Source organism: Carettochelys insculpta, chromosome 18 (genome assembly GCF_033958435.1).
Source record: "Carettochelys insculpta isolate YL-2023 chromosome 18, ASM3395843v1, whole genome shotgun sequence".
In the NCBI taxonomy this organism is placed as follows: Eukaryota; Metazoa; Chordata; order Testudines; family Carettochelyidae; genus Carettochelys; species Carettochelys insculpta.
Window position 1 is genome coordinate 24,774,248 of NC_134154.1, and position 27,344 is coordinate 24,801,591.

The 27,344-nt window shown below is 44.2% G+C and overlaps 2 protein-coding genes across 4 annotated transcripts in view; one reads left to right on the forward strand and one right to left on the reverse strand.

Annotated features, from left to right (window-relative positions):
* Window positions 1–633: 633 nt before the first annotated feature.
* MTRFR (mitochondrial translation release factor in rescue) lies at window positions 634–10,358 on the reverse strand. The gene is made up of 4 exons (XM_075012842.1): window positions 10,340–10,358; window positions 5,399–5,716; window positions 3,127–3,335; window positions 634–1,101 (listed from the first exon to the last, which is right to left on the reverse strand). Exons 2-4 carry the CDS (start codon window positions 5,678–5,680, stop codon window positions 1,044–1,046), a joined length of 549 nt encoding a protein of 182 aa, XP_074868943.1. The 5' UTR covers window positions 5,681–5,716; window positions 10,340–10,358; the 3' UTR covers window positions 634–1,043.
* A 1,667-nt stretch (window positions 10,359–12,025) lies between these two features.
* Window positions 12,026–27,344, forward strand: part of MPHOSPH9 (M-phase phosphoprotein 9) — a 59,736-nt gene continuing 44,417 nt past the window's right edge. The window contains exons 1-4 of one of the 3 annotated variants that reach the window (XM_075012893.1): window positions 12,026–12,063; window positions 15,978–16,116; window positions 22,835–22,988; window positions 23,865–23,954. In XM_075012893.1, coding sequence (XP_074868994.1) covers window positions 16,010–16,116; window positions 22,835–22,988; window positions 23,865–23,954 — 351 coding nt within the window. In that variant the 5' untranslated portion in view covers window positions 12,026–12,063; window positions 15,978–16,009. Of the gene's footprint in view, window positions 12,064–15,977; window positions 16,117–18,218; window positions 18,365–21,259; window positions 21,388–22,834; window positions 22,989–23,864; window positions 23,955–27,344 lie in introns of those variants that run through there. The other 2 variants (XM_075012894.1, XM_075012895.1) reach the window with 2 other exon arrangements.

Genomic DNA, 27,344 nt, shown 5'->3' on the forward strand with positions numbered 1-27,344 from the left:
CTGGGCTGCCAGGGGATGCTGCCTGGGTCCCCAGCTTGGGTGCCCTCCTGCCCTGGCTCTCTGGTCTGGGGCATCCCCCTCATCCTGCTGGATAAGGGATTTTGCCAGATGAGAGGGTGCTGGTTTTCAGAGGTGCAACCTGCAGTCTTCTCATGATATACATCAGGGTTCAGCAACCCCAGGCATGGGAGCTGATTTCGAGTGGCATGCTGGAGGAGCTCAACCCTGTCCCTTCTCCCCCCCATGCAGCCCGGGAGGGGGCCAGACCCCCACCAGAGTATGGGACCAGGTCCTTCATGCAGTGTGTAGAGTTGGAGCCCCTGACAGTGCCTCGGGCTCTGGTTATGGGACTTTAGTATGGTGCATGTTTTCTTTTGTAATAGCCCCACCCGAGACATCTGCACTCACAACAAACCTTTGGACTATTTCTGGGGACTCTGAAGGAGGGAAAGTCAGGTAGGAGTGTGTGTCGTATTGCAACCTGCTGCAGGAAATCACTCCACAAGGGGTTGGGTCTTATGACACCATCTTCTTGGTCCTGCGCCAAAATCTGATACTAGGGGGTAAGGTCAATGACCATTTTTTCATTCTGTTCTGTACTAGCACAATTTCCATTCCAAAAACAACACTAATATGAATGTTAATAATTAACTTGTTAAATCAGGGAATAAGTTATTGATGCAGGAGAGGGGACGTATACTCATATCAGAAAAGATGTGGTATATAGCGCTCTCATTCTTCCATTATATTATGCATATAAAAACATCCATATACAAATCACACCAAGACAGCTTTTCTCCTTATTAATGCAGTTTTGTCGTCAGTGGTTTTATTGCCTTTTCTGATTTGAGGCTTTCCATGTCTGTTATGCTGACACCAACTAAAATTTTCATTGTAAACCCGTATTTACTTTAAAAAAGTAATATATTTTAAAAATTCAAATACTGAGAATACCACCAATGAAGATTTATTTTAACAGATATTCCTAGGAAAATATTGTGCATGTGGGTGTGATTTATACATATCATAAAGAAACAAACATGTCATTTGTTTTCTCTGTCAGAGCACGGTGCCCCTGCCGGAGTCAGCACTTTTGTGTACCTGTGGGGGAAAAAATCATGTCAGATCCCAGCTAGAAACGGCCCTTTATACTTCTAAACTTATCCTGGATATAACAATGTTGGGGTCACAAGAAAGCTACTCTGCCAATTGTAAGGACTATTAGTGACTTTGAAAAAGTATCATCAGGACTCAGATAGTATGTAGGAGGTCAAAAGGTCAAATTTTGGCACTCTGCCTCCAAAAGCTTGCTGACCCCTTATATAGACAAGGCAAGGTATACAATACATTGGGAAATGCAATTTCAATTATATCTCTTAGCCCTCTGTCATTTACAACACTGAGTGGTCTGAAGTCTAAGCTATTCACTTTGCAATAACAGTGGTTAAGCTGTTGTATTTTGTTTGAGCCATGGGCTTATAGCAATCCTGAAACTCTTTAAGCATATTCTGTTGTGGCTGGTGGGATTCATTTGCAGCTGTTGGGTTATCTATAGAACAAGAATGGGAGGTGAAAGCACGTTTAGCTTTTACATGGTACTGAATACCTGAAGTACTTAAACGTTACTGGGGCTCGGCCTGGCAAAGGGTACAGGTAACTGCCTTTTTATCCAGAGAACCATCTGAAAGCTTTTTAAAAAATAAACTCCCCATTCAAAAGACCTGAAACGCTTGCTGCTTTCCTCCGTTAACTGTTAATCACTGTAGATCGTGAGAACGCAGAACTGTGCAAGTGTCCACCAAGCAATGTAGTACAGTAATTGCAGGGGGTCAAAACAGAGCTGTGTGATTAATTCTCATTAAAGTGTTAATTGTTTTGTGAATTGCTTGCGTTAACTGCAATTATCTACCCCTACCTATAACCAGGGGGATTTTTGTTTTTTTGTAGTTCATCCAACCTGTCTATTGTAATTTATAAAGGGAATTTATTAAATGGGAATGTTGTCTGAGAATGGACTATAGGATAAGACCAATTATGTTTCAGTGGGATTCCCCATCTTCAGGCCCGCTGATAGGATTCTGGGCCCCAGGCCACCCTAATCAAGGGGCCCCTGTTCTCCCTTTCTCTCTGACAGAGCCACAAGAGAAAGCTCAAGTTCTACTCCTCAAGCAGAGGACTCTTGGTCAGCCACAACCCCATCCCCCATTTGCATGATGGTACTTCTCTACCCTCTCTCTGCTACCCCAGTCACCCCTGCATGGCTCTCCCCGCAAGCAGTTGAGCCTCACTCCTTCCAACCTCTGCCTCTCCTCCACCTGCTCAGTTCCTTTCTCCCACCTGTCCCTGCCTGCCTCTGTCCCCACCCCTCCACTCTTTTCCCTTCCCAGCCTGGTTCTTCCACCCCTCTCAGCCTCACTCCTTGCAGTCCTGTGCTGGCTCTACCCATCACTCTATTGCAGAGCTCAGCTCCTTCCCCTTCCCAGCTTGGCTCTCCCCTCCCCACTGACACACATGGTTACAACCTCTGGGCCCCCCCCCGCCCTGCCGCTCTACGGATCCCAGTTTTGGGGCCCCCCACAGTCCTACCCCTCTGCTAATGCAGCTTCATGTAAAAAGGCCTGGGCAGCAGTAGTCCTGGGTCCTCTTAAGTCTACTGGTCACCGATGCTACTGCCCCTGTGCCCCCCTCGGTCAGTGGGCCTGCTCGTCTTTGTGTTTTAGGTATGAAAGCCTTAGAAATTGTCTACATCCTTCCACAGTGAGAGAGTATTTTCAGCAACTTGAGTTCACTTTTTTCCTCTCCATTAACTATACTGGAGAGAACTTCTTGTAACTTCCACTTAATTAAGGTCCCATGGTTCTTAATTTCTTATGATACCTGTCCTAATCTTGGCACAAATGAACTGATGATTATACTGAATCAGAGTTCTGGGACGTCCACAGTGGAAGATGAAGTATGGCTGCTGTTAACATACTTCAGCTGTGCGCTAATAACAGGTCACTAAACAACATTTTAAGTGTTTATTATGAAGTATTATGACAATATTAAGACAGAAAACTTGTTTCAAGGGTAGTGACAAATGAACTGTCTCTGACAAGCCAAACTGGTACTTTCTCCCATACTTACCTTGCATCTGATTCTTGCATTTCTTTAAAGCGCCTTTTCTTTTCTAGAATCTCCTTTGCTCGCCTTTTCTTTTCTTGCTTTTTCTTCTGAGCTGCTCTTTTCTCTTTAACAATGTCACTATTTTCACCTTTGTAAAAGACGTCAACTTTTTGCTGCAGAATTTCTCTGGCTCTCCGTCGGTTCAGGTCCACAGATCTAGTTTGGTGACACTGAAAAAATATTTTTGATTGTAAATTAGCTGTTCTGTACTGACATTTTTCCATTTGATTAAACATGTCATCTTACTATAAGGATTCATCCTGTAAAATCCTTAATATAAATATATTCTAAGAATTAAAACTATTTCTACGAGTAAGTCAAACACTTGGCCAGTAGTTTGATTTTATTTATATACAGTAAACCCTCGATTTTATGGACACCAATACAGGGGATTTCAGGAACAATGGGGTCCATTGTTCCCAAAATCTGCTTAACTGGGGCCCATAAAATGCTAAATACCTGCCCGTCCTCCATCCCATGGACTTACCACTGCAGAGCCGGAGCCGCCATGTACTCCTCTCACCAGGGATGGTGCACGTACATGGAGAGATGGCATTTGTACTCACCCCACCACTGGTGGGAAGAACGTGTGACAGCTCCAGCGGTGGAGGCGGCTTTTCCAGGTGGCAGTAGGGGGGCTGTCAGCTGCAGCAGGAGCCTTGCTGCCACGTGCGCCAGGCCCACAGCAGCAGCAGGACCCCCAGCAGCAGCATGGCTTTTGGTGCTGCACATGGCAGGAGCCTCACTGCCGAGTTCAGCGGCACCCCCAGCAGTGACATATGGCGGAGCCTTCCTGCTAAGCGTAGCATCCCCGCCCCAGCAACGGCACAGCTTTCGCTGCCGCGCATGTAGGACCTTTGCTGCTGTGCACAGCGGGGCCCCCAGCAGCGGTGGCGGACTCCAGCAGCTCATCCTGTGTCGGTGAGTAGAGGGCATTTTGGGGGAGATGGTGGGGGGCTGATGGAGCCTGGAGGGAGTGGGTTGTAGTAATCCCCCTGATTTAACGGACATCCAGGTTTAACAGACACCCCTCCCCCCATTAGTCCATTAAATCAAGGGTTTACTGTTCTGTCTGATGGGGGAGGGTGGGGGCAAGCAGCTCCAATAAGAGATACTTAATTTCAGAAAAGCACAGGGAAATAAAAAGCCAAAATGTATGTCACAACAGTTTCTAAAGGAAAAGTGTTCTGTTATGTGGTAACATTCAGGAGATTAGAACAATTACAAAATGTATTAAATAGCGGCTCAATAACAAAAACATGCTAAACATGCTACAGCAGTAAAGAAGAATCCAGCCAGCCGATGATGTGATGTTAGTGTTTTTGAGGAAGCATTTATTGTTTAAGGGTTCTTGTAGTTTTGTCTTAATTCTCTCTCACTGGTTGACTTGAAGGTTGTGCCTCCACTTCCTTGAAGTTACTTTTGAATTTATATTATACAGAATACAAAGGTAGCATTAAATTATTGCTATAAAGCAAACATTTGTTTAAGGACAAATGGTCAGCCCCTAGCCGATAAATTATTCTTACTGAGGAGTACTTTGAGGAGCAACAGATATGCTCAGTTTGTACCACACTTCTTGAAACTGTAGTGTCATCCAGCATTTGTAACACAAAAGGGAGAGCCAGGACTGACTTCTCTTCCCTGCTCTGGGATCCTAGGACAGTCATTTAAGCTCTGTCCCTCCATTTTACCCTCTGTAAAAAGGAGAGATTGCCTTACAGCATAGCACACTGGAAAACTTACTGTTGATAAAGCGCATTGTTGATAGGAACTATTGAAGAGAACAATTTCAAGATCCCTTTAATTGCATGTAACATCCGAATGCAAATTTGGCATTGCCTATTTTCCCTATGAATGGGATCATGAAAAGGTGGCCTCAAAAAAAGTGAAAAAGACACATGCTATCATTTAGTTCTTTAAATTCTAAATATTAATGTACTAAGGTTAGAACCAGAGGATCTATCAAACCCGCTCAAACCATTAATTCAACAAAGTTGCCACTGGCCAGCACTTACCTCTGCAGAGGAAGCCGAATCTTTTTTATAATGTATGTAGTAATTGTGCAGTACTGAACACTTCTTCACTGACTGCTATTATATACTGAATGCCCTGCTACCGTACATTACAACCAGACTAGGCTTTTAACTATAAAACATATGGCTCAAAAAAATCCAGGAAGGTCTTTGTAAGAATGATGCACAACGTCATTTAGTGGAACCCAATGAATTACCTTGACTACGATCCCAGATGGAATATGCTTCAGGACCACACAGTTGTTTGTCTTATTAGTTGCTTGGCCTCCTGGACCATCACCTCTTACAAACTGTTCTTTTAAGTCTGATTCACTTAGTGCAAGAAGGTCACAAGAATTCTTCTTTCCTGCTATTCGGAACAAAGGTATAGCCAGCTGGGGGGATAAAAACTTTTGCTGCCTCCAAAGCCATGGCCTCCAAGGCAACATATTTATTTTGGTTATTAAGATTGCGGAATGAAACAAACTTGATGCATTCATAAAGAACTGGGAACAAAACCTCCTCTTGACTGAAACCTGAAATATAAAACATTTTGTTTTAACAAAATCTAGTTTAGCCTCATATAACTCAGTATATTTTAAAACAATGTTGTAAACTGGCTATGTAACTTTGTTACGGATGTGTCAGATTTGGAATGCTAAATATTTCAAAGAAATGTTATGAAGTTGCAACAATTGTTTGTCAGTCTGTACATTTCTGTAAAATAGTCACTAAGTTAAAACAGATTAAATTTCAAAATCAAGGTGTCAAGTGGGACTTGAAGACACTTAACACTGAGAAGCTCCTCCTTCTAAATGTCCAAATTTGAGCTTTAGGATGCGATTAGTTTGTGTGAAATATAACTCATTGCTCACATCATTTTTTTTAGTTTATTTTGTCTTGGAAATCTGATTCAAATAATGGTTCAACCACCATTCAAATAGGGAAAAAATTTTAATTTATATACTCTGGGTGAAATCCTGGCCCAAGAATTCAATGGTCCAAATATTATCCCATGCATTAGAAAAGGAGGTAAAGATCTAATGGAAAGAGAAGGCTATGTGCCTGACTACATAAAAGCCTTATTTGGAAGTCCTTACGCAGGTAGAATTCCCACTGGCTGTGGCCGGGGCTATGGTTATGTGGCACTTTGGAATATGATAATGAGGTGTTACCATGAATATGCAGCACCTCATTAACATAACGGCAGCCGCACGCGCTTCAAAACTGCCGGTTTCTAAACACACACTGCTCGTGTAGCCAGGGGCCTTTTGAAAGGAACCCCTGATTTCGAAAGCCCCTTCTTCCCAAAAACCAGATGCAAAGAAGGGGCTTTCGAAATTAGGGGGCTGTTCTGAAAGGTCCCGGCTACATGGGCAGTGTGCATTGCAAAACTGGCCTTTTCGAAGCACACATGGTCACCATTATGCTAATGAGGTGCTGCACATTCACTGTAGCACCTCATTAGCATATTCCAAAGTGCCACATTACCATAGCCCCCCAAAAGGAGGGGCTAGTGTGGCCACAGTCATTGAGTCCTGATGGCTGTCAGTCCAGATTCACTCTTGCTGGCAAAAGGATGTGAAATTCACTTCCCTCTTAACCCTACAGGGATTCACACTGAAAGAGGTCTATTACTGATACAGCCAATTCCTCCTGTGGAGATTCTGATGAACGGAGGCAGTTCTAAGTTAAGCAAAAGCCCTGTCTCCCTGCCTTCTCTCTGCAGTGCTGCTGTCAGGCTGACAGCCTTGCAGCTGGGGGAAGGTAGGGAGAAGCAGTCAGGAAACTGACCTTCCCTCATGAGCTGTTCAGTTTCCCTGGTCCCGCAAGCAGCAGGGAGCCAAGTGGCAGCCTGGTTCCTGGCTCCCCACCATGACTTGCGCAAAAATTGGAGTTATGCTGGAGCTGCAGGAGTGCAACCCCCCATGTAGCTCCAAGTGTTACTGTATTTGAACATGTAACTTTATGTTCTAAGTGCAGTTGATGAAAAATTTTAACATTCAACTAGAAATAAATCAATACAGGTAGAAAGGGGAAAACAGTTTTTGTGTGGTTTTAATGAGCAAGTCAAACTGGCCACTTGGTGGCACTAAAAACTAAAAGACGAGAATGTGGTGTTTCATGGCAGAAACCATAAACCAAGTCTTTATGGGTTCTGCAATAAAGGGGAAAAAAAAACTACGTAAGTTTATGGAGGATAGATCCATTTACGGCTATTAGGCAGGATAGCCAGAAATGAAGTCACTAGCCTTTATTTTCCAGAAGCTGGGAATGGGTGGCAGAGCATGATGGATCATTTGATCTCTACCTGTTCTGTTCATTCCCTCAGGGTATTCCAGAGGGTACTGCAGGCCCCAAAAAACTTATCCAGCACGCTATTTTAAATTTCTGGAAATTTTATTTGGCACTAAATGTGGCAGCTCTGGCATAGCAGTGGGGAGAACAGGCTACTGACTGCACAGAGCTAGGAGATCATCCTTCCCTTCACTCTTCTTTGTGGATCGATTCGGCAGTAAAGTTACAACTGACCCTAACCAGGACTGTCATACAAACACCTGAGGTCCTGCCCACCCCTCTCCCCCCACCCCAAGCACACTAGATGTAGACAGGAATGCTTGGCCCAGCAAGATCCAAGTATGGAAGGGCTTAGCGTAGGAAGATCCAGATGTGGGGTGATAGAAATCTGTGTGGGGCAGTCTTGGTGCAGGCCACTTGGTAGGGCTAAAGGTACAAGAGATCGGGATGAAAAGGAACTCCTGGGTGGGGAGGGGTTCTGGGTGCAGACACAATGGGATTCAGTGGAGGGGCTGAGTGGGGTCCAGGTGCTAGTTTGGTGGGATGGGGCTCTGGGTGCAGGGAGCTAGCCAGGGTGCTCCAGATGCAAGTGGAGTTGGGCTTGTTAGGGCGGAGGTTTGAGTGCATGGTCAGGTCCAGTTGCAAGGAAGTGCAGCTTGGCAGAGAGATCTGAATGCAGAGGACAAGGCTTCTCAGAGTGTGAGGTCAGGTGAATGCAGGGGCTGGGGGAGTTCTGGGCTCAAGGAGTTAACCTTGGTGGGGCAATCTGGTTGTGAAGTGGATCTGGATGCACAGAAGTTGAGCAGCTGGAGAGCCGCTTCTCCCAATGACCACTACCCGCACAGCTGAGAAGTGATGGGAGCAGGAAGGGGTAGTCTGCCTCTAGAGAGGATTCTGTGGGTGGGTATGACACAGCTCTGGCCTCTCCTGGCAGGCGAAGAGGAAGTCCCCTCCTTCCCAACCCAGCCAGGATGAGCAGGTAAGCCTGGCACAGTAGGTGACTGGGGCATCCCCAGCCCTACTCTCCACCCCTAGTGATTTACCACTCCACTGGCTGCTCTAGCTGCCTGAAACTATGTACCCACGTTGCTGGAGAGTGATGCATGACCATGACTGTGGCTTCCCTTTGCTTTCTTGCTAGTCAGTTTCCTATGGAAAATATGAATTCTGTACATGCACAGCAGTGCAGAATTCCTCATGGCATACTTCTGAGGCACCTGGCATTGCACACTGTCAGAAGATACCATACTGGGCTAGATGAACATTTGGTCTAACCTAATATGGCCATTCTTATGTTTTTAATTCTTCAAGGCATAGCAGCCATGAGTTATAGGAACAATTTCCCCTTTCCCCTCGCTCAGTTACTACTGTCAGTAACTACTTAGATAACCCTCGTTGGAACAAAGATTAATTGAGTTGCTCATCATATGTGAACAGGCAATATTTAGGGAAAGCTTAATGCCTGCACACTAATGTGAATTTGTACTGTTCCTTGCTGCCAGTGCTATAAAAACAAGTATGTACAGAGTAAGACTGACTATTTCACTTTACATAAAGCAGGATTTAAAAAAAAAAAACAAAACAAAACTACAGCTGTTAGGTGTAGTACATATGGGAGAGAAAGGGAATGATGGTGAATCTTGGTATATAAAAACAGTATCATTCCAGGTTTTCTTAATACAGTCCTAGAAATGTCAAGTTTTTGAGCTCCTTACATCAGAAGGCTTGTGCAGTTTGAAAGCTGTGCAATTATTACACTCTACTTACAGCATCTAGCAGCACACTGGGGATTTTAATGACTGAAGTCTTCACACACACACACAAAACACAGAAGTATCACTCCTTTTTGATGAAAGGCTTCTAACTATTCCAATGTCATGTTTTGTTTTGGTTAAATATATCCTGCAATGCAATCTAACAAAATAATTTTAGTAAACTGCCCTTAACAGTCAGGCTGGGAAGAGCAGTCAGTACTTTAACATCCCCTGATTGTTGTTTTCTTGGCTATTAAACCAATATGCTGAATAGTCTCCTGGTAGCCTTCTAAACTGCAGCATTCAGCACATATCCCCAAATGCAAAGGTGTCTCACCTAACAGAAAGAGTAGTGGACAACTGGGGAGTTAGGGCACCTGAGTCCTTTTTCTTGTTCTACCGTGACCCACTTAAATCCCACAGCTATAACTTTTTTCCACCCATCTCTAAGACTGTCAATACCAGCTTTACTAAAGTGCTTCACAAGTGAGTTGCATTATTTAATGAGTAATCATCATCATACTAAATCTCCAGCTCACCTTATATATTACAAAAACAAATACTTCCTGTCTGACTTAAGATGTGTTTTCACTAATGGCTTGCACCTTCACAGTTCATCCTCTCCTTTTGCTTCATCCTGGAGTGAAGTCACAATCCAGTATTTACAATATGAGTTGTCAAGGAAATAACTGTGATAGTAAAAAGCACAGCACATGATTTTACTGCAGGATCAGCTAGGAAGAGGACTGCAAGGGACCAAGATCTGATTTAAAACATAGATTGGAAATTATTCATCATGGTAAGCAATTGTGGCATGTACATGGAGATTACTTTTCTCCTCCTCGTCTAGTACAAGATCGTTGGAGTAGGTACCTTATTTTCATACCGGTCTGTAAAGTAACTAGCACCTTTTTAGCATTGTATATGTACTTAATGGTTGGTCTGTGGGGGCAACTAAGAACTAGTGGAAAATCAGTGTTTATTTGGAAATGCAAATAATCTCTGCTAATAATTTGCATCTATTTCCTAAAAGGAGGACCATCACTTAAGTTAATTTATTAGGTTTAACAGGCAAGTAAGGCTTGCAAATAACTCACTGATTCTCACTTTGTGGGTCAGGCAAGTATGCTTCCACTTCTTTACACATTAGCAGCAGCCTACCAGGTGTCCCACCTAACGGTAACATAAATCAAAGGATTCTTGGATAAGGAGCGTAAGTGGGGAAGCAGAAAATAAAGATAGTGGATAGTGAGGTCAAAGGAATAGCAAGTTAGAACACGTGATCTGTCTTGTTGGCAGGCTGGGTTTCCAGCATATGGGGAGTGGGACAGATAAGAGTCCTGCAAATCTGCAGGTATCTACATTCACGGATGTGGATATGGATATCTGTCTCATTTCTGCAAATGTGGATACAACTTTTGAATCTAGAAACCTGCAAATCTGGGGGTATCTGTGTCTGCTGATGTCACAGCTCACTTTTGTAGACACTTCTTTTTTTTACCTGTGCAGGGCTCTACAGATGGTTCTCTCTCACTAGAGATACCAACAGGGCCTTGACATCTGGGGGATAAAGCAGGATACTCAGTGTTGCAGGTGCACACGGTCCTGCTGGCTAGTTGAGCTTTCTTACTTCCCCTATCAGGCATATCCTTTGGGGATCCATCATGGCCTTAGAGTGAAGCTCTGCAACCCATGAAAAAGTGACTTAATTTTGAAAATCTATTTACACAGAGGCGGCTAGAAAAAGGGAGAGATGGGGCTAGGAGCCAGGACTCAGGTTTTCTCCCCAGCTCTGAGAGCAGGCAGAGGTGGAGACCGAGGTGCAAGGAATGAGAAATGGGCTCCTGGGCTTTCTCCCCAGCTATGGGAGCAAAGGAATAACAGGGTGTTTGAGGGGGAGGGGGGGCAGAGATAGAGGCCAGGACCATTGGGCCTCTCCCTAATTCTAGACGCAGAGTGGGCTCAGAGCCAGGACTCCTGGGTCCTCTTGCCAGCTCTGGGTACAATGGGGGTTGGGAGGCGATTCGAAAAGGGGAGGGGTGAGGATAGGGGACGCCTGAGCCCCCCGCCCAACTCCGGCGCGAAGAGGCGAGTGGGGGGGATTACAGTGCGGGGGACAGAAATAGGGGACTCCTGGGTCCACTCTCCAGCTGGGCCCCTGCCTGCAGCTCGCCTCCCCCAGCAAAGAGCGGGAGTCTGAGGGTTGAGGTACACGGTAGCTAGAGTTCAGGCGCGCCCTCGGACACCCGACGGGGCCCTTCTTACTTACGGGCGAGTCAGGGTCAGCACCAGCCCCGCAACAATGCACGGATGGGCCTTTGTGCGCGTGCGCAGAGAGACACCGGCGCACGCGCAATACACTTCCCGCCGTACGGACCCCAAAGCCTTCGCCGTCTGTCACTGAGCATGCGTCGGCAGCACCGTGGTATGGCTAGCCACACCTTCCGCCCCCTATGCTGGAGCGTAGAAGCCAATCACTGGTCAGCAGACGGTGTTCCGAATGTTTCTTTCCTTTTGCGCCAATCGTGTCCCCCTTATTCGTGCGGCGCGCGGCCGCATCTACCAATTGGAAAGCGGGGATATGTCTTGTGTATACTTCCCGCACCTCCGCCAATAGCGCCGCATGGTTGCGGCTGGGGGCCGGCCAGAACAGCCAATCATCGCGAGGGGACCCTCGTCTCTCGTGCCCTCTGCCCCCCCAACGTTCGAATCCCAACCGCCAATCGTGAGGAAGGAGAGCGCAGTTGGTGCTTGTTTACAGTCTAACGGTCGCCGGAGAGGAGCACTGCTGAAACTAGGACACCCCTTTCTCCGGACGGGCAGCAATGCAGGTAAGGGCTGAGCGTTCCCAGACATGGGCCCCTATTATAGGCGACAGCCCGTGACACGAGACGTAACCATGCTGCGGCTTTTGGGGCCCCCTAGAGCCGAAGCGTCTACATTGATAGCTTCCATCTAACAGTGAAGTCTTTCTGGCCAATCATCGGCCGGCAGCTGTGGCAACAGGCTGGAACGTGGTACGTAGCCGCCCAATGAGAAGTGAGGGGCGGGGCCTGCTCTGGGAAATTGGAATGGATGAGGGGCGGAGAGCTAGGAGGGAAGAGGGACCTAACGGGAGAGATGACTTGTCGCGGGGGGTGGGGGGAGAGAGAGAGAGAGAGAGAGAGAGAGAGAGAGGACAGCAGGTGACCGAGGAGATAGGTGGGTAGGCGGGCTGAGAAAGAAATAGGAGAAGATTCTGGAGAGAATGGGAGGATCTGTGGGATGGGGAAGAACCTAATAGGAGGGGAGGGCAGGGTGGAGGCCTGAAAGAGAGGCGGCCCGAAGGGAAAGGAGGATGCTGGATAGCAAAGGGATCCAGATGCTGGCTCAGATGCGGGGATTGCTAGGTGTGAGGGCTAATCCCCACTGTAAAAGTGTGCCAGCTCACCAGCATGCATGTTTGGTTCATGTTTTTTTGACTGAATGCTAGAGTTTGTTCTGTGCTGTAAGAATAGGGCCTGGGAAGTATTTCCTGTCATTGTTCTATTTAAATAAAATTAGAATAGCCTAACATTGTAAAAGAGTTTGGAGGTTACTGGTTACCCTCTTAAGCACTGCTGTAGTTGAAGTTGTTGAGTTCTCCCAAATGTAGTTTGGTGATCAAATGTGTCTCTGTTATGGCCTATTTTTTTAAATAATGACTTTAAAAAGCCTAGATTTAATGTCTGAAATATAGCTGCTGCACACTGAAAGTTCAGAGAGCAATTTAGATACAGTTTTATGTGCTCTTTTCCATGTTTTTACTCTCACAGGAATTTAACTTGTATTATATGAACTGGTGCAAGTTTTTGAGAGAAAGCACACAAGGGTTGGTGTTGTAGACTAGTGTTTTTCTACATGGACTAGAAAATCAGTGTTTGGGACAGTGAGAGCTGATGCGTATTACAAAACCAACCAAAATAAGGGACTCTGTGACAGCTGAGTTATTTTCTGATTCTGTTACAATTATGTTAAAATTTGTCATGGGGACAGGACTAGGTTTGGCAAGCTGGTCCATTGACTGCTCAAATGATGTCGATTGATTGATTGATTGGATAGTTTTATCGTCTATTATTTGTCCAGGATCAAATATTTTCAAAAAATAGTCTGGGGAGAAGGCCCAGAACTGTTCTGCAGCCTACTTTTTGATTGTAGTCTAGTGCTGTCTATTGGTAAACCTACTTAAAAGACATAATCACTCACTCTCCTACCTGCTAATGCCACCTGTGGGGATTGAACTGATCAACTGGGTGAGATCATATTCTATGTACATCTATGTATATCATTGTTTACTAGACTATCAGTGTACAAGGCTGCTTACAAAGCACATTAAATAAATTAAAAGATATGTCCCATGTCCTGAGGCGCTTATTATCTGAACTGACTGGAGAAACATACAGACTTGGAAGCGAGGGGAGGTTCAGCCCTTAAACCTTCTTGCTGAAGACAAAGGAAATAGATACACAACCATTATTCTAGCTTGAAGAGTTAGCTTGCTGCTTACCTAGCATAAGTGCATTTACATTTTTTTTCTTTTATAATTGCTGTTTGTTTTTGTTTCCTTTTGTATGGGTTAAGACTTGAGGAATATGTAAGTTTTAATGCTTACTTAATATTGTTGTAAAATATAACTGTGCTATAATTTTTTTCAGAACTTAATTGTTTTGCATTTTTCTGAGTTAATATAACCTAGTTAAGTAACTTGTTTTTTATACTCGAGTATAAGTATGTAACATTTACAGGAAAAGGTAGTCTTACTATTTTTGTTATGGTTGTTTATGTTCTAATAAACCAGTGTTTCACAATATTTGGCTAATTTTAACATTTGACTAGTCAGTTGATCAGTTATTTTTTGGAATAGACATTACTGCTAGACCTAACTTCCCATCCACGGTGTACGGTTTAGTCATGCTGTATCTAGGTAACTTGGCTAGATTGGTGATTTTTTTTTTTTTTAGTAGTGGAGAAAGGATAAAAAGCCTTATCTATACAGAGCACAGCCATGCTGGACAAGTGTTTTTGAACACTGTTGTACTGCAGCTAAATATAGAACTACAGAGCTAATATAATATAGAATATTTACTTTTTGAGTGAAACACGATACTAAGAATATTTTAAAATATTTTGTGGGAATAACTTGGAAAATGGCCACAAGCAGTACATGACATTAACAATTGTATAATGATTGAGTTAGGGCAGCATTAATCTAGCTACCGTAGAACCTCAGAGACATGGGCACCATGTGAACCTGGAAGTAGCCAGTCAGGTAGCAGCTAGACAAAAAAGCAAGTACTATACTATGCCTTTATTTCATCTTAAAGGTAGGCACATCTGGCTTACTAGTACCCACACCACTCATTGGCCAGCCACTTACCACCAGATATTGGGGTTGCCAGCTCAAGGAACAGGACTGGGGTCTGTGCAGCTTCCCCCCTCTGTTGCTATTGGGAGGAGGATCTGCTGTTTCTGCCTCCCTTGGCAAGAAGGTAGACCTCCTGCTTTTATCACCACTACCTGGTTCTGGCAGGGGGCACACTGTTTTCTCACAAATACACATAACCCTGGTGCGGGGTAAGCTTGCATTCTGGAACTGAGTAGGCGGCTGAGCTGCTGTTGAATCCTGTCCTGGAGTGTCAGCTGCTGCATCTGGAGCTTGAACTGCCATTTGTTCATACTTAGAAATATTTCAGAGTCACAGAGAACCTCTATTCCTGAAGTTCTACTGTAGAACACTTGCATGGCACAATATACAGTACATCCCATTATTGGGCATCTGAGAATTCCTTTGATATGAAGGGGACCCCGAGTGGTATAGGGCTGGCTGAACAGTAGCTTCTTTGCAACCCCTGGCTTTGGGATTTTGTCAGGGCAAGCGTGTTGTATTGGACAGCTGATGTATTTGCCTTTTAGGGACCTCACCAGTCAGCATAAATTAGTTTTAGGAATGCTCTAATTTGCACTGCGGGCCACATCCACCCCCAACTGTTCTCAGTATCAGGGAGTATGTAATGTGACTTAGAGCCATCTTTGTGCTCATCTCCATCTGGTCCTGTGCAGAGGATGGCAAGGGTAGAGCTGAAGATTGGACACTAACTTTCCATTTGATCATTTAGCAGTTTTTAACACTGCCTTGATGATAATTTACATTTGGTTTTAGACTATATGATTAATATTCTAAAGGTTGAACCTCTCTACTCCAGAACTCTCTTGTCTGGCAAACTCCGTAATTCAGCATGATTTTAGTTAGCTGGGCAGCCACTTATCATGGGTGTGGACAACTTTCCTGCAGCCCCATAAAGTTTGTTTATAGCCACCAGCCCTGGCTATCTGTGTTCTGTGTTGTTTATTTAGCTCTAATTTACCCCTCGCTGTCTTCTAAGAGCCCATTAAGCAATGGAAGCGTTGGTGGTAGTGCTACACAATATTGACCTCTGTGGCCCGGCAAATTCTCTTATCCGGCACCTGTCAGGTCCTCAGGGTGCCAGGCAAGAGAGGGTCAACCTGTAGTTAGGAGTTAATCATGTAAACCTTTACACCAAGTGGCTTTAAAGTATGTCAACTCATTTTTCAGAATGTGTATTGGAGCGTAGGATGCTGAGGTATATGAATGCATGTATAAAATGTGTTTAAACGATGAACATCTAAAATTAATCATTATTTCATCAAACAATGAAATAAAACTTTTCTTATGAAATGAGAGGATGATATTTGTATATTTTTAAAGGAAAACAACAGCTTCTTTCTTGGGGATCAAATATGGAAAATTTGGACTTGGTGAAAACTGTGCAAGAAATCTCCCAGTCTTCTCTAGAATCTGACATCAGAAGTTCCTACAACTCTGGCTGTAACTTGAATAATAACAGGTAACAACAGGAAGCATAAACAGATTTATATATTTTTTAAAAATAGGAAACACATATTGGACTACAACTCTTCTTTCTGCTTGGATGGTGCCTCAGTTCATTTGAAGTGATGTCTTGTTTCATTCAAGAAAACTTCGGAGTTTATCATATGGCCTTACTAGCTTCAGCAGGGACAAAAAATGTCCAAAGTGTACACGTGAAATAATATCTCAGTAGGTGGAGTACTTCTTTATTATTTTTAATCCCTAGGGAACACGGCTGTATTAAATCTGCATGTAAGCATGTATATAGATCACTTCTACCCAAACTGTAATCAATTTGTTCTATCATATGTTAAATGGAGCTAGTAGACCATTGTTAATATAAAATTGTTTCTCAAAACAGTAATTTTATTCAGCTACTTTTGCTTACACTTGGTAAAGCAAAAGGAAGCATTATAGTTATTATTTATTTATTGCTCTTAGCGTGTATCTTTCTTGTTTTTCTCACTTGTCTCTTGGCAGATCTACACTAGAAAGGAATAACAACATAAAATACACAAATCCAGCTATGAGAAGGGCATAGTTGTAGTCATCATACTTTAAGTTGAATTTCTGGTGTGGCTCCACTGCAGAAGGTCAACAGGATAAACTCCTGTAGATTCCCCTTACTCACTGTGACCGAGGAAGTATATTGCCCTGTGAGTTTGCTTAGTGCATTCCTACCAGACACACTAAATTGAACTCTGGAAGTTCGACAGTGGCTGCAGCAATCTTCCACTTATTGAAGAAGTATCCTCTGTTTCCCTTTCAAGGTTAAACTTTCTATCTTGTGGCCAAAGACCACAAGGCCTCCTAAAAGCCTAGCGAAATCAATACGATTCTTTCCTTTGACTTTCGTGGGATTTCGATTAGGCCCATTCAATTTGGGATCAGTTGGTAGCATCAATATAGTGTGAATGATAGTTGTGATCTTTTACAGCCTTTTGTAATACAGATGTGTTTTCTGGCATTGAGACATGTCTGGCAACATCTGTAATCCAGCATGATTTTAGTTAGCTGGACCTGGACCACTTATCACAGGTGGGGCCAAGTTTCCTGTGGTCCCAGCAAATTTATTTCCAGCCACCAGTCCTGTCTCTCAGTGTTCTGTGCTGTTATTTAGCTGTAATGTACCCCTAAATGTCTTTTAAGAGCTCAGTAAGCAGTGGAAGCGTTGGTAATGCTGCTAGACAGTGTAGACCTCCTGTGGTCTGGCAAATTCTCTGGGTCACCACTGGTCAGGTCCCATGAGTGCTGGACTACAAAGGCTGTGTGTTGTGATTCAATGAGTATTACTGTTGAAAGCCACAAAATCTCATTTCTTCAGAAGAGGGAGCGGTACTCAAAAGAAAACTAGACAACTCTTAGTTTGTCATTCAAATTGCTAACTGTTACCAGTTCCAGCTGGGTGAAATAGTAAACATTAAGCCAAGAGCACCAGTTTATATCCAGAGCATTTTATTAATTAAATAAATAAATAAAAAACCAAACCTACAATGCCACACCTGTTCTTTTCTATTTATAGATACATTTTTATATAGACAAGAAGGAAAAATGAAAAATTCTGTAATCATAATTTTTTCTCATAATATGTATCTATGCAGAAGGAGGCACTCCAGTTCTTTTCTTTATCTTTATACTTCACAAAAACAAAGAGAATGTACTGTAAACATCCCAATATGAAATAACATTCTGCAGGACAACTGTACTGTGGAGAATACTAAAAGCTTTCCACGTAAACAGAGTACTCCATTGTGCTGGGACAGTACTTCTGATTTAGTGTATCTAGCAGATATCACAAATCTATATCTTATGAGCTAACTAGTTCAGCAAGGATTCCAGGTCATTAGCCTTGAGATGCAAGTGAGCACACATGCTTTTTGTGGCCTTACCCCACATATCTTACGAGATTTAGAATTTCTGAGTAGGGATTAAGGTAAATTTTTTGGGACTGTACCAGATTCCTAAAAAAGAGAGAGATGCATTTTTGTGGAAAATGGGGGATTATAATTTGGTTAAATTATAGCCCCAAAGCTCATCTGTGAAAGGCTGTCTATAACACTCTCTTTTTGATTTGAGCAGCACCAGAAAGAAACAGATCAAGATAAAACAAACGTCTACATACCATTCTTTGCCATCATTTCCTTACCATTTGTGATCCTTCTTCAGGATTTGAATCGGTGTTCTTTCAGGGATCCAATCCCTTCTCTGGGACTTCACTCCTCCAGGTCAGGCTTCTTTTCTGAATCTCCTTTCTTCCCCTGCAGCTGCTTCCTTTAGCATTTTCTTGTCCAAAAACTGCCACTGTGAATCATTCCAGGTTTTATATTTTTTCTTAACTCCCTGCTCTAGCACTTCCGTCTTTCTTTCCCAGGTAGAGAATTTCTCATGATTTAAAACCCTTATTCTCTGCAGACAAGCAGGAGAGAACTGGTTTCACCTAGGAGGCAGTCATCTCATTGTTTTGTTTGGGTTTGTTGACAACTTTCCTACTTAGAGACAGATGGTAAGACAACTCACTCTGTCTCATTAGGATGGGATTATGAGGCAACATTACAGTAAAGTTCATAGTCATAAGTACTTAAATAGGCAAAAATTTCATAATTTCTAACAGAATGAATAAAATAAAGATTGCCTTCCAGAAGAGCGCGTCTACGCACAAAAAGTGGAGTGAAGGGGCCTTCGATCTGCTCTTTTTTTGAAAGAGAGGACTGGTCTTTCAAGAGCAGTTGTGGGCACTCTTTTGAAAGAACGGGCCAGGAAACACTCTAGATGGGGTCGCATGGTGGCCAAGCCCTTCTGGGGACCCAGCCAGACACTCCCTTAAAGGGCCTCTTCCAAGCTTCCTTGCCCTGCACACACTGAGGGCTGCTTTGCCACACACAGCTTTACAGACCCAGCGGACGGAGCGAAGTCGTTGTGGAGGCTCCCATGGATCCCCAGCTGCTCCTCGATGGGGAAATCATTGAGGCTATGGGGAGCTTGCTGGGCACGTTGCTTGTGGCTGCCCCCAGGACCGCTGGAGGGGCCAGTCATCCAGCCACCTTCTTACAGGTTGACTCTGTGGGGCAAATGCTGCGCCCCCTTCCCTGGGCTAGACATCTCCTGTGGGGGGACTGGAGACAACAGCTGCTGGCTCCAGAAACTTTAACATTACCAAGCAGATGTTTCTGGAGCTATGTTACTGGCTTGTCCTACCCCTTCAGCACCACGACACCCATGTACGTCCTGTAGTTTCCCTGGAGAAGAGGGTTGCCATTGTGCTTTGGAAGCTGGCCACACTGGACAGCCACCAGTTAGTCAGTGACCGTTGAGGCTGTCCTCATGAAGGTAAGCCATGCTTGGGTCACACACCCACCATGGGGAGGGAGGAGAGAGATCCTGGAAGAGGAGCACCCTCGGGGGCATGGGTGTGAGGGGGCCAGGAGGAACAGGAAGAGGGGCGATGGGGGGGATGGAAATGGGGACTGGGCTGCGGGGGGTGGGTGGGGCTTGGAGTTGCCTGCCACACACACTCGGGCACATTCATTCTCCATTCCATGCAGGTCCTCAGGGCAGTAAATAGCATCGTCCTGTGCTGGGTCATCTGTGTTGGGGACCTTGACGTTGCCCTCGTGGGAGTCTTGGATCTGGGGTTCCCCAACTGCTTTGGTGTGCTGGATAGGACCCACATCCCCATCTGGGCCCTGGACCCCAACACGGGTGCTTTTATCAACAGCAAGGGGTACCTCTCCGTGGTGCTCCAAACCCTTGTAGATGCCAGAAGGCAATTCATGGACGTCTGTGTGGGCTGGTCGGGTCGAGCCCATGATGCCAGGGTGTTTACGAACTCTTGGCTCGGGCACAGGATCTAGGAGGGAGCTCCCGGATGGGGACACAACCATATCCCCCTGTATCATGTCTGCAGCCACCTGCCCCCTGCACACTTTGCTCATGTGTCCCTATACAGGCCACATGTACCTGACCCAGGAAGTTTTTAACATCTGCCTGAACTGAGCCCAGAACACTGAGGAGTGAGTATCTGGGTGCCTGAAGGGGTGGTTTTGGCATCTTTTCTTGCAGCTGGAGGTCAGCCTCCACAACATGCCTGCTGTGGTGGGGGCATGCTGTGCGCTCCACAATATTTTGGAGAGAAAGCATGACCCATTTGTTCAGGGGTAGGCTGCCGAGTCTGGCCCCAGCTGTGAGCAGCCTGCCGATGGCCCATGCTGCCAGGCACACCAGGACAGGTTGTGGGTCAGGGAGGTCCTCTGGGAGACCTTCAGTCTGGGAGCCCCAATGACCTTCCCCTAGGCAACCTCCACCATCATTCCCTCTTGCACACTCATCCCTCACCACTCCACCACCATTCACAAGGGACATGGGGGTGGTGAAAAAAAAACTCTCTTTACTGAAAAATATCAAATTTGTGAACCAGTACTTAATGAAAAGGAAACTATTTACATGTTGGCTGGTGGGGTAACTATATACATGAGGGTCAGGGGCAGAACTGTATAAATGGGGGGGACCCTGGGATGGGATGGGGGGCTGTGACGTGCTGGGCACAGGAGCCCCTACAGCCCTGAATCTGGGGTCCCTGTTGGGGCTGGGACTACGGGGTGGTAAGGGTGGGGCAGGAGTGCTGCGGCCATGGGCTTGGCAGGGGGTGCAGGCAGGGAAGGAGGGGTGAGGGAGCTGGCTCTGCATGGCGTGCCATGGTCACAAGCAACTGAGCCAGTCCCATCAGGGCAGCTGGGGAGAGGTTGGCTGGGATCAAGGCAGTGAGATCAGGGGCTGCAGGCTGGGGGGGCCGCAGGAGTGCCTGGCAAAGGAGCAGGAGGCTGGGACATGCAGGTGGTCACAGTCTGGTTGAGGGTGTTAAGGGAGCCTGTCACTCGCTCCAAGGCCTCCCACTTCATTGCTAGCCACTCCCACAAGATGCTGTTCTGATCCCACAAGGCTGCCCTATGGGCTGTGTTGGCGGTGGCGGCCTCCTCCTCATGGTGGTGCCACCGTGTGCCTCTTGCTACAGCTCCATGGGGGTGCCCTGACCCCCTCACTGGCTGCTGTGGGGCTCCCCTGCCTGTGGACGGTGGTCGGCCAGCCCCTGGACAGTGGAGCTGTGGAGACAGAAGGGGATAGAGGGACAACCCATCAGTCCTGTGACCTGTACTTGGAGGCCATACCCACCACGGCCCTGCAGGCCTTTCCTGTCGGATGGCCTGGAGGTCCTGTGGGTTCCCGGGAGCTGAGGAGTCCTCACATGAGTGGGGTACGTGCCAGGTTCAGTCAGCCCTCCTCCCCATTCCTTCCTTTGGGCATGCGTCCTGTGATGCTGTCCATGGGGGCTGATGCTGAGTGCTGCGTGTGGCCCCCTCCAGAGCTCTGGGGAGTGTAACCATCTGGGGTGCATCTGGACTGGGGCCAGTGGCGCTCTAGTGCCTGTGGCAGTGGTGGGCATTCCCTCCCCATGCCCTGGGCATCCAAAATACCTGGTGGAGGGGGCCTGGCTGGACATCTCCAAAGGGATTGCGATGACAAGGGTGTCAGTGATGGCACCCATGTCATCACTTGGAGGCTTAGTCTCCTTCTCCAGCTGCCGAGGGATGATGACACCGGAGGGTCCTGGATGGTCTTCTGGCTCCAGCCCAGCAGTGGGGCCATCTCCTTTGGCCTGAGGAGGCGACTGAGCTTCTGGAAGTGTGGACAGGAGGTGGCTGCTGCCCTTGAGCAGCTGACTGCATTCCAAGCCGGGAAGTATGCCTTCTGCAGCTCCTTAACCTTACTGTGGACTTGGTTGGCTGTGCTAGGGGGTGGCCCTGGGAGGTCAGGCTAATTGACAGCCGACCAAATGCAGCGGTGTTCCGCTGGCTGCTGGGGTGAAGCAGGACCTCCTCATCCCCCTACAGTCCTAGTAAGTCTTTTATCTCAGCCTTGCTCCAGGAAGGCGACCTCTTCTTTGGCCCCGCTGAGCTCCTGGGAGCCTTCCGATGACTTGGAGGGGTGCCACTGAGGGGCATGGGGGTCCTGGCTGCTGCCTGTGTGCCATTGCTGGGTGAGCATGCTGTTGGAGGCTTGTGCCTTTGCTGCAGCCAGCATGCTCTCATTTTCCTGCCGCAGGATTTCTGGGTCCATGCGGCTTTAAATGTGGCCAGATGCAGACCATAGAGCTCCGCTTATGCTAGAGGGGGCATCTCTGTGCTCCAGCTGGCCGGTGCCATGGAGGACTGCTCTTTCGAAAGAGTGGCCCAAAGAGTGTCTACACGTTTTCTTTTGAATGAGTCTTTCGAAAGAAGGAGCTCTTCCTGAAACAGGCTTGGAAGAGTGATTTTGAAGGGTGGGCTGCGTTCTTTCAAAAGTACTTTTGAAAGAACGTGTTTTGTGTATAGATGCTCCCTGGGATATTTCAAAAGAGCCCCTTGTTTTGAAAAGTATTTTGAAAGAACTTGCTAGTGTAGACATGGCCAGACAGATTCTCTAAATTATCACAACATGTTTAAGATGACACTGAAATGTTTTGTGAATTCTCTTAACTTTTTTGAGGGAATAATAATCCTGTTCATGTGATGAGAACAGTCTATGTTTTAGTGTATTGGGTTTCATAATGAGAATTCAATACCAAAGGCTTTTGTATTACTAATGTATTATTTTGAGTACTGAGTTGAACAATGTTTGGCACAATGAATAATTCAAATATTTTTTTCTTCATGTTTCTACAGTAGTAGTCCCTCATCCAAGCCAAATGGAGTTTCCAGTTGCTCCGGGAAGACTAGCCCCACCTTAATTCCTGCGTCTGTTGAAGTGTTGGCCTCCTTTATGCAAGATATACAAAAGAGTGGAAGGACAGACTCAGAAATTTTGAAGAACTGTGAGGTATCTGATGTTCAGTGTTAGTTTTTAAAGTTTTTATTAATGTAAAAAGGTTGCAGTATGGAGGACAGATGTAATGGTGCTATAATTTAGAAATGAGACTTGACAGTCTGTATGTTGACACTTATTTAAGGGACTGTTGTGATACAACCTTATACACCTATTCCTCGATTTAGGAATGTAATTTGTTCAGTGACAACTGTTTCTAAGGTAAAAATTCGTAAATCGGAAATGGAGCTGCTTGGTGGAGCACTGGCTGTGTCCCCTGGATGTTTGGACGAAGGTTGGTTCTTTGTTGTAGTGAAAATAGTATTCTTAAATTGAAAAAAAAAGGTATAAATTTACATGGTTCGTTGTGCCAAAAGCTTGTACATTGAGGAATAGGTGTAATAACTTTAATCTAATTTTTAAATCTTTAAAAGCACTGAAATGCAACATGAACTCTTACACCAGCGTTGACTACACCGTTGTTGGTAGAGTTGCTTGGGTGATCCAAAGCATGCATAGTCCATGAACAGGAAAATGAATGAATTGAAAGTGAAGACAAGCAGCTTATGTTTGATATAATAGAAAAGGCAGAGATGTAAAGAGAAGAGTACTTTTGGTCTAATTTTGTAGAGAACACATTTTTCCTCATTTATTTTTTAAATAAAATCTAGATGCGCATACATACATAAACTATAAGAAGACACTTTTTTTATTTAATCTTCGGTGTGTGTTTCCTTTATGTCTCTGCTCCTTTGCTATATTTTACTAGCAGTTATTATTTGTACTATAGGTAGGGCTCTCAGCTGAGAGTGAGGTTCCATTGTACTGCTAGAGTAGCAGTTAATAAGGAAGCAATATGATTTTTAAATACTTCACTTTATGGTCTAATAGTCTAGGTGGATACAGTTATTCAGACTGGTGGAGAAGCAGTGTCAAGAACAGATAATTGCCCAGCAAGAGCAGTTCCATCACCAGATTCAAGTAAGCAATTATTTGTTCATGCAGCAGTTCTAAGCTGACAGCTTTTTAACTTTTTGATCAGTTGTTTTATATTTGTGACGTTCTAGAGCACTGAATAATCCACTACTGCTGTATTTGTTCTATGAAAACATGTAGGGCCTGTGCATCCTTTCATAGGAGCAAATTTAGTCAATGAGAGTTGCATGTTTGTATATGAGGGGGATGATTGGATCTCTGATATTTTAATATGCATGTCTGTGGTATCTTATTACCTTTTTAATAGTGCGCATTTTTAGAAAGGGAAGAACAAAGCAGATGTTTTGATTTGGATTGTTCTTTTTCGTAAACATATTTTGACCAAGTATACAGCAAATTAGATGTTTATAGATAACTACAGTTATATCTTATCAGCTTAAACACATCTTGTGCTAATTTTAAAATATTATTTGCTTTTTATCAGAAAACATAATATGGAACATGATTGTTTAATTATACAGAGCTTTGCACATAGTACAACATTCATTGTTCTCTTCTAACAGTTGCTTTACCCTTGACTTGGAGAACCCCCCTTTCTAATAGTGAAGGATGTCAAGATTCAAATACTTCCTTGTTCTTGTTTCACAATAAAATCGGACTAAGGGTGGATCTACACTTACTTGGTATACTGACAGCTGCTATGCAATTTTACCTACAGCTGTTGTATCAATTGTGTACCAAAAATCGATTTTGCACCCGTCGATATTTCTCCCTGTCCTCGCTGCAGAATGCCGACGGGAGTGCTCCTCCCATCGGCATTCCTTAATTCTTGCAGCTTGCAAGGAGTTTTGGGGTCAACATTGACTCCAAAACACAGCGTTTTGCGCATGCACAATTTGGCACTCTGGAAGATCGAGCCTAAGAGTTTGCTCTTCCATGGTGAGTGTAGACCCAGCCTAAAAGGCAATGTACAGTAGGGTCTCAACATTCATGAGGGTTCCATGTTCAGAACCTTTGTGAATATGGCACTCCCTGGCTGCCAGTGCTCCTGCTTGGGGCACTGGGGGTGAAGCGTTGGCTGCTGGCGCTCACAAATAATTGGCTCACGAATATTGAGACCTTACTGTATGTGTGCATGTAAGAGCATATTTTAATATACGTATAAAATATTTAATATTGTTTATTTTGCTTGCTGTTTTTCCCCTTTCTTGATGTCCTCTACACTAGTAGTAAGCAACAGTTCCTGAAATGATAAAATTAACAAGAGGTATTGTCTCTTTCTTCTATCCTGTCTCCTATTGTCTTTTTTTATGTCTGAATATTTGTGTCCCACCCATGTCCTCCACACTTGTATTTTCTTCTTCATGTTGTAGTGATTAATTATAGTTGTTATTGCTCTTGTAGTAGTCAGGGATAACATTGCTTTGGCTTTGCCAGCCTTCCTTTTACTTCCTACCTCTGTAAGACCTAACTTTGCACTTTGTGGTACTATCAAGAGACTAACTGCGTGAAAGGCCACACTGTTGAATATTAAACCAATGACCTGCTTTTCTCATTTATACCAATATGAATTAGGAGTAACACAGTTAAATCCCTCATGAAATAAATGGAATTATTCAAGATTTGTACTGGTTCACTGAGAACAGGTTTTAGCTTAGTCAATCAATGGAAATATATGGAGAAAACAAACACTTTTAGTAAGCTAGAACTTGTAGTGTAACGATGTGCTTCTTTGATGTATTGTACTACTTGGGGATATTTGATATGCTGTGCTGTCAGTGACATTTTAACTTAAGGGACAAAGATCCTAAGTTCCATATAGAATCACAATGGAGGCAGATCATCAGCTGGTGTAAATTGTCATGGCTCTGTTATACCAGCTGTGAATCTCCCAGAGTGTCTTTCAGATAGTGTGACCCACTCATATCCTGATGTATGAAACTCTTTGGAAAAACTGCCTAAAATACATATCTCAGTATTATGTAGTATTTTCCATTACTTTGCCCCTTGTGGAGTCATTTACAACTGTGCCAAATGGGTGTAAAATGCTCCCCGGTCAGAATAGTCATGTTTCACACACAATATCTACAGATGTAAATGCCTATTCTTGGTCAAAGGAAATGGAGAATCTGATCCATATATGTTTGGTTTCTCCCCACCTACACAAAGAAAATTGAAAGAGAAAATGTTGTTTGTCTTGTGGTGCAAATCCCTAATGGCCTAAGAAATTTTAACTTAGGACAGGAACTCCTTCCTTGAATCTTTGTGGATAGAGAGGAAGAGAAAAAGACTCAGCTGAAATTCTCAATAGTTCATTTTTATCACAGGTTAATTAAAGCTAGTGGGCCAGATTCTGAGAGATACACCTGCAGCTCCCATTGAAATCAGTGAGTTTTGCAGGTGTTCACTATCTCTTGGAACCAGGACTTGTTTTTATTTTTCAGGTGTCTTGGACAGAAAGGTTTCTATTTATATTTTAACTTGTGCTCTCCAGTTGATATTCATATGTGATTGACCTTATGTAGCTTTGTGCAGAAACATTAAAGGACATTTGACTTCTGTGTACAGAAAACTTATAAAAGTATATGGGAGTTATGTGTATTCCAGGGACATTAATAACCCCCTGATCTTGCAGTGCATGCCTGGAGGCCCCCTATGCACATATATAGTGTTTCACTGACTTCAGTGGGTAAACAGGTTACAGATCTTTGCCATAGATACCAATATAGAACTTGACAAAAACATTTGGTTACTCTTTAGAATTGCTTCAGTATATCAACAATTACAAAACCATTTTAAATGGTGAATTGTTTGCTATACAAACAGCTCTTTTGGAGACACTCCAGGCTTAAAATTAAGTGTTTGAATTCATACTTTCTAATTCTACCAAAACTATATAGATAATTCAGTTTGTGTGGGTATCTATGATAGGCTGTTAGACAATCATAAGGCAAACACAGTAGAAAATGCAAACCTCGTCAAAATGAATGGCATAATATTAGCTTATTACCTAAAAGGGATATTAAAGCAAAGAGTACACAGAAAATAATCTTACAGAGGTGCAATATTCCTATTGTAGTTTCTACTTCCATTGAAGCCCTCCCTGAGTTGTCAGGAATTTATAACTTGGATGTAACTTTCCTTTAGATCTAAATTTAGCAAACATGTTTTTAAGCCTGAAACAAATTACTGCCTATTTTAAAGGATAAGATTAAATTTATAATTCTGAATGTAGCTGATACTTCAAAAATTATTGTGATGCATATTGGATACAGATATGCATGTTCTAAAATTTATAAGTGACTGCTAAGTATCGTAATTCGCTGCTTCACACTAAGATTTTTTAACACACATTTTACTGTCATGCACAGAACACCCCTTTTAACTTTATGCATGATGTATGTATAGAAAAGCCTTCACCAAGAATTAGTTCAA